Genomic DNA, 13052 nt, shown 5'->3' with positions numbered 1-13052 from the left:
CTGACACCGGCTACCAGTCTGCTTCCCTGGCTCCTGCTGGCTCCCTCGAAACTCTTGGTCCCCGCAGACCCCAACACATTCATCAAGTACCAAGTGGCTGTACCCGCTGAGCCTTCAGGCAGGCGCTGAGCCTGAGACACTGCCACCATCGTATCCCCGAACGTGTGTGGAGAGGCCCTGCTGCCTGCCCTGGAGGCCCGGTCCCCAGGAAAACTGAGGCTCCTGGATCTGGAGGGGGTGTAGAAGGTGACTGGGCTCACGAGAGAGACTATGAAGCAAGTCCAAGAATCTTTATTTCATGAACAAAACTACTTGTGTAAAGAGAGACGAGGCTGAATGGGCCCCTTTCGAAGTGGCCACAATCCAAGGCTGGTGAGAGACGGCGGGTTGGGCTGGGGCGAGAGTGCATCACAGGGAGAGGAGACCCCAGGTCCAGCCAGAGGAAGCAGGAGGGGAAATGTCGCTGCGGGTCGGAGCAGGTCCCAGAACCCCCCGTCCCGAGCTGTTCCAGCCCATCATAACCCTCACCGGGCGGGGAGGGGGCGGGGAGGGGCTGGGCCCCAGTAGTGCGCGTCCAAAGCGGCCAATGTGTGCAAATCAGCAAGAAAGAGGGGTGCGGAGCCGCTGCCCCCACCTCACCGCCCCCTCCCAAACAGGCAGCAGAAGCAGGCATGGGGGCAGCGGCAGTATTGCTTTACCCATCATGCACGGCGCGGGCGGGTGATGGGGCAGGAGGAAGAGGCTGGATTCGGGGTGTGAGCCAAGCCCCCTGCCCTCTCCCACCCTGGAGGCTCCGTTGGCAGGACTTTGAGGCTTGTGGAGGCCCAGGAATGGCCAACCCCCATTGGGGGCAGGCTGTGCCCGGATGTTCCCCGTTAGGGCTGGCTCTTCCTTGAGGCGGAGCCCAGGGCCTAAAGGTGAGGGAGATACAGGGCATCAGGCACCTAATGGCTGACACCTCCCAGGCCCTCCAGCCCCTGCCTGCCCAGCCCACCTTACCGGGGCTATTCGGCCACCTGGACGCCCGTACAGTTCTCTTTGCTTTCTGAGGTGATGGCCAGGTATTCTGAGCTGTGGGGGCAAAGGTCAGGGGTACAGCAACCCCACCGTCGGTCTGGCCCACCCCCCGGAGGCCAAGGAGGGTTGCGGTCTCTGTCCCAGGTGCACAGGGCTCCAGTCAGAGAGAAGAGGGGGCTGGCTGGCTGGCTCCCAGGGATCCTAAAGAAGCCCAGGCTGGGGCTTGCAGTCCTGAATGTGAGGGAGGAGGCATCTGGGGGGTTAGACTCCTGGGTTCTAGCGGGGAAAGGGGTTGAGGGCCTGGAGTCTGAGTCTGAGGGAGCAGGGACTGGGAGGTTCAAGGGCTAGGGCCTGGAGTCCTGTATCTTTGGGGCAGAGGATGCTGGGCCCGAACCCTGGGTCCTGACAGAAGTGGAGGCTGAGAGTCTGAGGGGGGAAGGGCTGGGACCTCATCCCATCTCTGACACCAAATGGTCCCCTCTGGGGAGGACCGGCAGATGGCGCCCTGGGCTGCTCCCCTGCCCACCTCCCCACTCAGCTCATGCTCCCCTCTGGGAAGCGCTGGCTGTCCTGGGCCGCCTCTCCCCCTCCTCAGCGACCCCACTCACGCGTTCTCCTGTGCAGCAGCCTCCGTGGCAGCAGCGATCTTCTTGTAGCAGTAAACCATCTCTGCCACGAACCATATGGTCAACACCACGATGAGCAAGTACATCATGATCTCAGACACGATGGACGCCATGTCTCTGTTGGCTGCAGGGGCCGGGCAGGGTCAGGTGGCAGCCTGAGTGTGCCTTGAGCCTGCTGTGCAAGCTTGGGCAAGTGGCTTGACCTCTCTGGTCCTGGTCTGCAAACGAGGCCAGGCTGCTTCCCTAGAGCCATCGTTGTTACTGTGATTCTCAATAACCAGCCTTGGACGGGCTTCGGGATCACCCTCAACCTGCCTCCCTGTGTAACTCGAGGGTCCTCTGTGTCATTCAGGTGGTTGTAGGTGCCCAAGAGCTGTAGCTCTACAAGGAGAAGACTCAGGTTCAAATCCTGGCTCTACCACTTGCCAGCTGTGTGACCTTGGGCAAGTGACTCAACCTCTCTGGGTCTCCGTTTCACCAACTATAAAAAGTGGAGGGCTTCCCTGGTGGTGTAGTCGTTAAGAATCCACCTGCCAATACAGGGGACACGGGTTCGATCCCTGGTGCAGGAAGATCCCACATGACACGGAGCAACTAAGCCCACGTGCCACAACTACTGAGTCTGCAATCTAGAGCCCGCGAGCCACAACTACTGAAGCCCGTGCGCCTAGAGCCTGTGCTCCACAATGAGAGAAGCCACTGCAACGAGAAGCTCACGCACCGCAACGAAGAGTAGCCCCCACTCGCCGCAACTAGAGAGAGCCTGAGCGCAGCAACGAAGACCCCACGCAGCCAAAAATAAATAAATAAAATAAAATCCCCAAATAAAAATAACAACAAAAAATGATTTTAAAAAGTTCATAATCACAATATCTCTTTCATGGGAGTGTTGTGAGAATTAAACAAGCTCTAAAAATCCTTAGAACAGTACCTGACATATACATAGCATTTGATACATGTTTACTATTATTAATATAATTACTGTTATTATTGGGGCAGTACAGCACAGTAGTTAAGAGCAGGGGCTCTGAGACCAGACTGTCAGGGTTCAAATCTTATCTTTGCCTCTTACTAGTTGTGTGACCTCAGGCAAATGACTCCACCTCTCTGGGCCTCTATTCTCCTTCTGTAAAATAAGGATGATAATACTCATGCCTTCTCACAGGGTTGCTGGGAAGAGAAAACGAGTTAACATCTGTAACATGCGTGGATGTGCCCACAGTCAGCACCGCGTTAAGTGTTGGCTATTCGCTGACGTTTTCTGGAAACACTCTATCCTTTCCGCAGCCCTGGCTCTTGCCAACACCAGCTTCCTTTCATTGAGCCTAAATTTAAACTGTAAAGGGAGCGCGTTCAGCCAGGGGACCAGAGCGGAAGGCCACTGTGGCGTCCTCGGCCGGATTTCGCAAGTGTCCACTCCTCATCCCTGGTCCCCTCCTTCTGGATGGTCAGGATCTCATTTTCCCCGCTGTTCCCATGTGGTCTTCCTCCCCTGGGAGTGGGCACTTTCTGCTGCTACACCCGGTGCAGATGGCACCAATGTTTTCTGGACCACAGGGAAGGGGGGGTGCAGGGCTGGATGCTTCTCCCCTGCTTCCCTGCAGGAGGAGCTGGGGACAGGGTTCCACACCTCAACTGTTTGTTCGTTCTTTCACTCCAAAGATACCATGAATGTGTCCCATGCAGTGAATGCATGCTCTCAGCCAGGCTCTGTGCTAAATTCTTTACCTGAGCATCTCTCTGACTCTTTGAAACAACCCCAAGGATAGAGACAGTCCAGGCTTCCCACATCAGCTGACCTCCGGAAGCACACTGAGTTGAATATATGTTGGATAAAGCTCAATCATCGGAATTCTCACCCCTGCTCCTGGAACTCAATGCCCAAACGGATTTAGGTAATCTGGTATCTCCTGCTCTCCCAATCGGATTAGGACAGTGACAGGTATGGGCTCTGTAGCCCATTTGCAGGACAAGGTCACTGAGGCCCAGAGAGGGCAAAGTGCTGGGCAAGGATGCACAGCCAGGACTGCACTCAGAGTCAAGATTCAACCCTAAGTGTAACCGACTGTAGGGTCCAAGCTCTTATCTGCTCTGGAAAGCTTCCCCAGCCAAAGAGAAACTTGGAAATGGCTGGGAAATGTCCAGTGCAGTCTCCATGGACCCACACAGACATCTCAGGAGGTGGGACTCCTCCACTTTACAGATGAGGAACTGAGGCAGAGGGGTCACACTGAGGGGCAGAGGCACCTTCTCTAGGGAGACCTCTGATTTCTTCAGAAACCCCAAATCTTCTGAGAGCTTCACCTGCCTCCCCACACAGGCAGCCACCAGATCTGAAGCCCAGCCTGCACCTTTGCAGGCCGGATGTCTCGTCAGCCTCAGCGACTGCTTCACCTCAACACCTGCTCCCTTCATACTGGGTGTGTCCAAATAGAATTAGCCAGCTTGGCCCCAGCTGCCAGCCCCATCCCTGGTGGGGGACCCCCAGGTGCTTCCTACCATCTTCTGCACCCCTGCCAGGTCAGTGAAGGTCTCACCACCAGCGCCCACTGCCCCTCATTTGGAAATGACTCAGCTCATTGCTGAGGGGTCATTACCAGGAGGCAATACAGACTGATGGGTAATGTTGAAACTGCAGTAAGACAGTGGATTACAATATAAAAAGAATATAGCATGGCCAGTGATGCTAACAATACAATAATATCACGGGGAATGAAAAAAGTACTGTAGAGTGATATGTAATGTTAAAAATAGCAATGCTGGGACTTTAGTGGTGGCACAGTGGTGAGAGTCCGCCTGCAATGCAGGGGACACGGGTTCGTGCCCCGGTCCGGGAAGATCCAACACGCCACGGAGCAGCTGGGCCCGTGAGCCATGGCCGCTGAGCCTGTGCATCCGGAGCCTGTGCTCCGCAATGGGAGAGGCCATAACAGTGGGAGGCCCGCGTACCGCAAAAAAAAAAAAAAAAAAGAAAAAAAAGCAATGCTGGGACTTTCCTGGTGGCGCAGTGGTTAAGAATCCACCTGCCAATGCAGGGGACACGGGTTCGAGCCCTGGTCCAAGAAGATCCCGCATGCTGCGAAGCAGCTAAGCCCATGCACCACAACTACTGAGCCTGCACTCTAGAGCCTGCCAGCCACAACTACTGAGCCCATGTGCCACAACTACTGAAACCTGCGCGCCTAGAGCCCGTGCTCTGCAGCAAGAGAAGCCACCAGGATGAGAAGCCCGCACACCACAACAAAGAGTAGCCCCTGCCCGCCACAACTAGAGGAAGCCCGTACACGGCCCTGAAGACCCAACGCAGTCAAAAATAAATAAATAAATTTATAAAATAAAATAAACTTAAAAAAATATATCAATGCTACAGTATGTTGTCACTTTGGCAGCACATATACTAAAACTGGAATGACACAGAGAAGATTAGCATGGCCCTTGTGCAAGGATGACACGCAAATTCATGAAGTATTCCATATTTTTTGGCGGCCGTAATAACTAATGACAAATTCATGGCTAGTGATATATAAAATAAAATTTTCTTTAAAAAAAATACTACTATGATTGGTGATAATAAATATATACCAAGTAAAAATTTTAAATACTACAATATGATTGATAATATTTTAGAATACTATAGCATGGTGGCTAATGATAAAAATGTGATAATATGGTTGATAACATTAAAAATACTCTGGTATGATGAACTATGATAAAAAGTTATACGTCTGCTAATGTGAAACAGTATAGCATATAGTATAATATAAAATACTACACTACAGTGAGTAATGTTAAAAAAGCAGTACCGTAATGTGGTGGATAAGAAATACTGGGGTATGGTGGAGGATGCAGAAAATACAGGCTCTGGGAAGATAACAGAAGGAGTTCTACGTTACATAAATATAAGAACACAGGCTCTGGGGGACTTCCCTGGTGGTCCAGTAAAGACTCTGTGCTCCCAATGCAGGGGGCCCGGGTTCCATCCCTGGTCAGGGAACTAGATCCCTCATGCCATAACTAAGAACCCGCATGCCGCAACTAAAAAAAAAAGAACCCACGTGCTGCAACGGAGATCCCGCACGCAGCAATGAAGATCCCAAGTGCCACAACTAAGACCCAGCGCAGCCAAATAAATACATAAATATTTTTCAAAAGAACACAGGCTCTGGGAGGCAGTATAATGTGGTAGATAACGTTAAAAAACAGAGACTCTACTAGGTCACGGGTGTGCGTGAGCCCAGCCTCCACCATGCAGGTGAGGACAGCATTGTGAGCAAGGGCTGAGCCACAGGGTGGAAAGAACCTGGATGCCTGAAGGGCATCGTGGAGCCTCCCCACCGCCTGACCCTTCACCTCAACACAGATTTGAGAGACAGGACTGACAGAGATTTTAAGCCACAGTATTTGGGGTGTCTTTGTTACAGCTGTCCCCCCAACTCATGAGGGCAGGGCTCCATCCTCTACATCCATGGGCGACTGTCCACCCAGCATAGTGACCTATGCCAAAGAGTCGCTCAGACGTGTCTCCTGAATTGAATTCTGCTGGATCACTTTGACAATACACTTAAAAATGCTAATTATCGGGGCTTCCCTGGTGGCGCAGTGGTTGAGAGTCCGCCTGCCGATGCAGGGGACGCGGGTTCGTGACCCGGTCTGGGAGGATCCCGCGTGCCGCGGAGCGGCTGGGCCCGTGAGCCATGGCCACTGAGCCTGCGCGTCCGGAGCGTGTTCTCCGCAATGGGAGAGGCCACAACAGTGAGAGGCCCGCGTGCCGCAAAAAAAAAAAAAAAAAAAAAAATGCTAACTATCAAAAGAAACCCACAGGCTCTGGCTGACAGAGTATAGTGAATCATGCCAAGAACAGAAACAACAGTCACACGGGCTTGGCTGGGTTCAAATCCAGGTCCCAGCTCTGTGACCTTGGCCATGTAATCTTATCTCCCTGAGCCTCTATTTCCCCATCTGTAAAATGGGGATAGGAAGAGCCTCTACCCCACAGGGTGGGTGGGAGAATTCAATGATGGACTCCATGTAAGGCGCTAAAGCCAGCACCCCTCTCAGGGAAGGGTGGGCCAATGCACATTGCCCGTGATGATGTGTGTGCACTGCAGGCCCCTCGGGACTCACGTGCCCTGCTCTTTGGTGGCCCAAGGTCTGGGATACCTCCCTGACTCTCTAAGCCAATGGGTCATAGGGCCCTGGAAACTTCCAATTTACACCCAATCAGAAGATAGTCCAGGAAAGGGGTTCAAGGCAGCTGAAGCCAAAATGATGAAATGGTTCAACAACACCTTATATCTCTGCTGCTCGGTGTGGGCCCAGACCTGCAGCCTTGGCCTCGCCTGAGGGCTTATTGGAGATGAAATCCTGGGCCCAACCCAGATCTGCTAAGTCAGGATTGACACATCAGCAAGACTGCCAAGTGGTTCGTGCACACAGTCGAACACGAGGAGCACTGCTCTAGGAGACGCTCTCCTATCTCCTGCGCCACGTGACAGAGGGAGGCAGGGCTGAGGCTACTTGACAGTCAGACGCACCACCACCATTGCCCCCGTGTGCTGAGGCCCTGCTGTGACAGACACACCAGCCACCGACACCCCGCAACTCGCTCAATCCTCACCAGCTCCCTGGGACATAAGAATGGCTCCAACAACACCAGGAGAGGCAGATACTATTATCATCCCGTTCGCTACAGGACGATCCTTCGGCTCAGAGACAGGGAGGCACCCGCCTGGAGGTCACACAGCGCAGGTGGCAGAGCTGAGTTATGCGCCCAGCACTTCCACGGGACAGGCCCGCTGTGACCTCCCCGTGGCGGAAGGGAAATGGAGGCCGGAGCTGGACTCCAGGAAGGAGGTGCTACTCCCCGCCCCCGCTGCCCAGGCGCAGAGCCAACCCGTCCCCTACTCGCCATCTGTCCCTCCATCTGGCTGCCCGTGGGCCCGACTCACCTTTGTTCACCACCTCAAGGTGGATCTTCTTGACGACGCTGGTGTTGTGCTCGTAGTTGTCGAAGAAGAGCAGGCGGTACACGTGGCACTCGTAGTCGCCCGAGTGGTTGTAGGTGACGTTGGTGATGAAGATGGACAGGTCCTGCAGGTCCTTGGTGCCCCGGCTGCCATTCCACACCACACGGCCCTCAAAGCGCTCATCCTCCTCCAGCTGCAGCACCTCGTTCTCATAGCGCAGGATCTGGGGGCAGGGGGGGCGGGGTCACCGCTGGGCCACGTCCCCCACCAAGACCTCTATTCTGTCCCGAGCCCTGACACACACACATGCTGACACATGCGTTCCTCAGTTATCCGCCCAAGCCCCCACGCGGCATTCCTGGCCTTTATTCTCTACCATTCTTCCCCGGCCCCCAGACACGCTCCCCAGGCGGGGAGAGAGGCAGCCTGATGCCGGCTGCTGTAGACCCCAATTCTCCAGCAGGCCCTCAAAGTTTATGGCGCCCCCTCATATGTAATTCAAACTACACGGAGCAAAAAGGAGGTCAAAAAAGTTCTGTTTCCTTCTATGACGACCAGCTGAGACATTTTCGCTCGTGATTGGGTGCCAGGTGCCAGGTGCAGGAACTCAATCAATCCTCATGCAAACCTCAGAGCTAGAGACCACCTGCCCCCCATCTTTACAGAGGCAGAAACGGAGGTTCAGAGAGGCTCAATGACTTGCCCAAGGTCACCAGTCGGTCATGGTGGAGCTGGAATTTGGATCCAGGTCATCAGTAATAGCATATTATTGCAAACAACCAACCAACCCCTACCGGAACCCTGCCCCCGCCAACTCCCACACAGACACCCACCCTCCACCACCCTGCCAGGCTCCCACACACCTTGACAAACTCCTCTGTGCCCTTCTGGCGGAAGGTCCACTCCGTGAAGGTCTCGGCAGTGGTCTCGCTGCGGCGCTTGCAGGAGATGCACAGAATTTTGAAGGTCATCCCATACACGGCCTCGGTCTCTGAGTCCACCTCCACACAGCCTCCCCAGGCTGAGGACACTGCGGGGACAGCAGGCTCAGGTCGAGCCAGGGCACCCATCACCCTTGGCAATGCCAGGCTCGCTGGCTGTTAGTTCTCGGGCCCCTCGGAAACCATCTGTTTCCCCTCAATAATGATCAGGAATGGCCAGAAGCAGATGCTGAGCCTGGCCCTGCCACCTGCTACGTGCCCTTGGCAAGTCCCTCATCCTCTCTGAGCTTCAGTTTCCCTCTGTGAATGGTGAGGGAATCGATCGTCTTTGCTTCTGGAGGTTGCTGGGCAGGTCCTTTAGGGTAGGTAAGGTCGCAAGGGGTCTGGCACACAGGACACCCCCAATTAACAGGGCTGTTACCGTGGTCAGTAGCTCAGAGTCTTTGCTACCCAAGTACCCCTTCTTCAGAAGGCCACTTGCCCAAAATACTGCAGCGTGTAGGTGGTGGGACCAGATTTCCAGCTGTGCTAGAAGTTCAAGGTGGCGGTGTCAGTTCTACCATTATTGCTCTGTAAGACCAGCCAGCCCCAGAGAAATGGGTTGGGAGAAGGCAAGACCTGAGAAGGAGGTGGGCACGGGAACCAGGGCAAACCCACACTCCAGCCCTGCTCCCCAGTCCCATAAGTTCCTGTCGTCCACCCCCACCCCAAGCTTCTGCCTCAGCCCCCTCTGCTCCCAGGCTCCTCACTTCCTAAAGCCAATCCCACCTCCTATTAGCTTCTCAAAACTCTCAGAGCGCTTTCCTGCCCCAGGGCCTTTGCACCCTCACCGGATTCCAGTCCGTTCGAGTCCCTCCACATTCTTACCTGCCACCTCCTTCCTGCTCACTAGCTAATGCTCTGTCTCTCCAGCTCTGGGGCTTTTCCTTTGTCCCTGATTCTTTCTGCTGTTAATCTTGGGGTTTTCTGCCCTCCTCCTCTGCTGTCTCTTTCCATCTCCCTGAACGCCTCTGTCTTTGTCTCCCCCTCTTTCTCTCTCTTAGGGGTCTCTCTAAAGGTCCCACCACTTTGTGTCCTTTTCCCAGGCTCAGACACGCTCTCCCGGCCTCTCGCTCTCTCACTCCACCTCTCCCTGTCCTTTTTAAACTCCATCTCTTCCTGTGTCTACCTGTGTCTCCATCTCCTTCTGCCTCGCTCAAGTTTTTCCTCTCTCCACCTCTCAGATTCTTAACTCTGTCTCCTCAGTCTCTCTCAGGCACACTCTGCATCCCTCTCTCTTGGCTCCCCCCTTACTTCCATCTCTCCAGTCTCCCAGCGGAGCGCTCAGAAGTTCTTCTGTGTCTCTCGCCCCTTCCTTCCGTCTCCATCTCTCCCAGTCTCTCCTTCTCTCCGTCCCAATCTCCGGGCGCCGCCTCCACCCCCGTCCCAACCCCCACCTCCCGCGGCTGTGGGTGTCACATTGCAGCCTGCGGGGCTCCGGGAGCAGCTGACTCCGCGTTTCCTCGCCCCCGGCTGGGCGCCCGCAGCCACCAACCTGTGCCAGCCCGGCCCCCGCCCGCTCGCGCCCACCCGCACCTCCGCGCCCTCCGGAACCCCGCTGCCCGCGCGCACAACTTCTGAAGAGGACTTAGCCGGGCCGGGGGATGGGGTGAGGGCGGCCCCCGCCCGCGGCCGGGAGTCCAACGCGCGAATCCCGCCGCCCGACCAGTGCTCCAGCTGTGCCCCGCGCCGCGCGCGCCCCCAGCGCACTCACCCAGTGCCGCGCCGACCACGAAGGCCAGCAGCGTCCCCATGGTTGCGCTGCGCACGCTGCGCCCCCCTCCCGGGCCGCCGGTATTAACAGCGGGGCGAGAGGCGGCGGGACCCGGCGGCGGTCAGAATGTCCCCGAGAGCGCGCGGGCGCAGCAGCTGCGGCTCTGGGACCGGCGAGGGGGGGAGGAGGGGGGGCGCGGCCCCCCCGCTCCGGTTACCGCCGGGGGCCCAGCCCCGGAGCCCGGTGTCCGGGCATCCCCGCCGCCGCGCGGGCGGCGGCCGCTGCTCGGGCTGTTGCGCTGGCGCGCGCAGCCGAACACATTCGCCAGGTGCGCGGACCCCGGCCCCGCTCCGGCTCCGGCGCGCCTGGGCGCGGGCCGCGGTCTCCTGCGCACTGCAGCGGCGGCGGCTGCGGCCACGGGAGGGAGGAGGGAGAGGGAGAGGGAGAGGGAGGAGGGAAAGGGAGGAGGGAGAGGGAGACGGAGGGGGCGGGATGAATCACCGCGGGGGGAGGGCGCGGCTGCCCAGCCTTTGCCGCAGCGGCCCGGGAGTCGCCCGCTGCACCGGCCTCTCCCGGTGGCGCAGGGACCGCGGCTTCGGGCGTGGGGCGCGTGGTCTGGTTGTCCGACCCCTCCAGACTCCGGGGAGCCCCAGTGTTGGAGTCTGGGAGAGGTCACCCTCAGAGTTACAAGAGGGTTTGGAGAGCGGTTTGAGGGCAGAGCTTCGGACTTCAAATTATGGAGGTCATCCCCATGGGATCTCGAGGGGAACTTGGCTGGGACCTCCAAGTGACCCCCCCCTCAGACCCCTGGCACTCCGGCCTGGAGGTCACTGTGTGGGAACCCAAGTGGGCATGGGGGGGTATCAGGCTAGGGCTACCCATAATACTCCAGACCCCTCTCAAGCAGGATGGGCACCCTGGATCCAAACCAGAAAGTCGGCTCTGGGGATTTGAGGCGCCATGTTTCTAGAGGAAGGCCCTTCAAGACCCCGCTACCCTCTTTTGTCTCTGACGTCATCTTCTACTCCCCTCTCCAGGCCACTCCCCGCTGCTGTCCAGGTCCCTGCTCTCCCCAATACACCAAGCTCATTCCCACCTCAGAGCCTTCACCCTTGCTCACCTCTGCTTGGGCCACTCTTCCCTTAGGTGACAAAGGGGCTCACTTCCTCTCCTCTGGCAGCTCTCGGCTCTAACGTCACCTTCATCAGGCCCTCTGTCCACTCAGGACCAACTGCCTCCGCAGTCCCTTACTTGACCTCCTTTACTAGTTTTGTTTCTTTTCTACAGCAGTTGTCACTACCTGACATTATACTCTTCTTTATATAGTTTTTCTCCATTCACTGCTTGTCCCTCCAACCCTGGAGAACAAGCTCCCGCAGGGTGAGGACACTGTCCTGTGCACCACTGCGTCTCCAGCACCTTCCACTGTGCCTGTCACATTGCAAGTACTCAATAAATATTCGTCAAATGAATAAATAACCGCCAAGCACAGAGCCCTTCTTGTACGCTGGATTCACTTCTACCTCCCCAAACATTTACTGCACTTCCATTATTAATCTGCATTTTACAGACAGGGAAACTGAGGCTGAGAGAGGGCCACTCCCTTGCCTAGGGTCATGCAGCTGGTCTCAGGTGGGTCTGGAATCCTGCCAGGCGATGGCAGGGGGCTTGTCTGCTAAATGGAGAGGATGAGGGGCGAGGCTCTGTCAAGACCAGGGTGGGAGACTTTTGGTTGAGGGCTGCTCCTCAGGTCCTAACCTCCAGTTCTGGGTGGGGTGAAGTTCCAGAATCTCCCCCCTGCAGCCTTGCCAGGTGAGAGGAACCAAGGGTGGGGCCGGCCCGGGGCAGAGGGAGAGGAAGCCAGGGACACCAAGCCAGGGACACCAGATACCTTTGTGATCTGGGCCTTTGTGCCAGCACCTCCTAGGCTGTGAAATTCCCCTGCAAAAAATAACTCTCTTGCTGTTCTGATCCCTCCCCTCTGATCGGGGGTGGCAGGCAGAAGCACAGTGAGGACAGGCCGTAGGCACCAGGCAGGGGCACCTAGTGACAGCCCTACAAACTGATGTTGGCTGCGCACCTACTACGGGCTTGGGGCTGTTCTAAGCGCTTTATTAATATTAACTCATTTAATTCTTCCTACGAGATGGGTGTTACCATTATGCCCATTTTACAGGTGTGGGAAACTGAGGCTCAGGATGGATAACTTGCCGTGATCACATAGCTAGAGGTTAGAGGAGGCTGGCTCTGTCCTTTGTCACCTGTGGTCCATCCTGCCCCATGCAGCCCCTCCTCCAGTCCTCTGCCCCAAGCCATCAATTAAGATTCTTACAGCCTGACTGTGACTTGTCAAAGGTCTCTCTTTACCCCACCTCACTCACTCTGGAACCAGAACAGGGTTTGAGTGAGACAAACCTAGGTTCTACCTGGACCGAGACCTTGCCTCTAGGCCCATTTCCACGTCGGTAAGATGGGGTCCAGATGGCCACAACCTGGACAGGCTGGTGTGGGGTCCTGAAGGGGGGCCCTTGTATCTAAATGTGGAGACACCAGGGGCTAGGCCTTGCCTCCCAGGCATGTAACCGTTTGTTTGTCTCCATCTCTTGGAGTAACTGTGAGAATTAAATGAACATCAGACCGTGGCACAGAGCCTGGTACATACTTGGTCCCCACTCCATGACTCACTTTTTTCTCCCCTCAATTTTCCTGCCATAATAGTAACGTTTATTGAATACGTACTCTGTGCAGA

General features: G+C 56.1%; 1 protein-coding gene and 1 non-coding gene across 3 annotated transcripts; one reads left to right on the top strand and one right to left on the bottom strand.

Annotated features, from left to right (window-relative positions):
* Positions 1 to 276: 276 nt before the first annotated feature.
* Positions 277 to 10706, bottom strand: SCN1B (sodium voltage-gated channel beta subunit 1). 2 transcript variants are annotated; one of them, XM_027079059.1, is made up of 6 exons: positions 10304 to 10706; positions 8473 to 8639; positions 7592 to 7832; positions 1626 to 1767; positions 1000 to 1071; positions 277 to 911 (listed from the first exon to the last, which is right to left on the bottom strand). In XM_027079059.1, the coding sequence occupies exons 1-5, from the start codon at positions 10341 to 10343 to the stop codon at positions 1005 to 1007; spliced, it is 657 nt and encodes a 218-aa protein (XP_026934860.1). In that variant the 5' UTR covers positions 10344 to 10706; the 3' UTR covers positions 277 to 911; positions 1000 to 1004. The 2 variants fall into 2 exon arrangements, with proteins under 2 accessions (XP_026934860.1, XP_026934861.1); XM_027079060.1 differs by lacking the exon at positions 10304 to 10706 and adding an exon at positions 9844 to 10080.
* Positions 5017 to 5123, top strand: LOC113606284 (U6 spliceosomal RNA). The gene has a single exon (XR_003427474.1). It is a non-coding gene; the product is annotated as a U6 spliceosomal RNA (small nuclear RNA).
* Positions 10707 to 13052: the final 2346 nt, after the last annotated feature.

Source organism: Aethalodelphis obliquidens, unplaced genomic scaffold (assembly GCF_003676395.1).
Source record: "Aethalodelphis obliquidens isolate GAN/ISIS:26980383/991018 unplaced genomic scaffold, ASM367639v1 scaffold43, whole genome shotgun sequence".
Classification (NCBI taxonomy): Eukaryota; Metazoa; Chordata; class Mammalia; order Artiodactyla; family Delphinidae; genus Aethalodelphis; species Aethalodelphis obliquidens.
The sequence above is the reverse complement of the archived record's forward strand: the minus strand, read 5'-3'. Positions and strand labels throughout refer to the sequence as shown.

Excerpts from the sequence above, each read along its gene's own strand:
- SCN1B (XM_027079059.1), bottom strand. The coding sequence starts at position 10,343 with ATGGGGACGCTGCTGGCCTTCGTGGTCGGCGCGGCACTGG. Across the intron at positions 1,768-7,591 it reads CCTTGAGGTGGTGAACAAAG|CCAACAGAGACATGGCGTCC; the intron begins GTGAGTCGGGCC and ends CGGCCCCTGCAG. Across the intron at positions 1,072-1,625 it reads GCTGCTGCACAGGAGAACGC|CTCAGAATACCTGGCCATCA; the intron begins GTGAGTGGGGTC and ends TTGCCCCCACAG.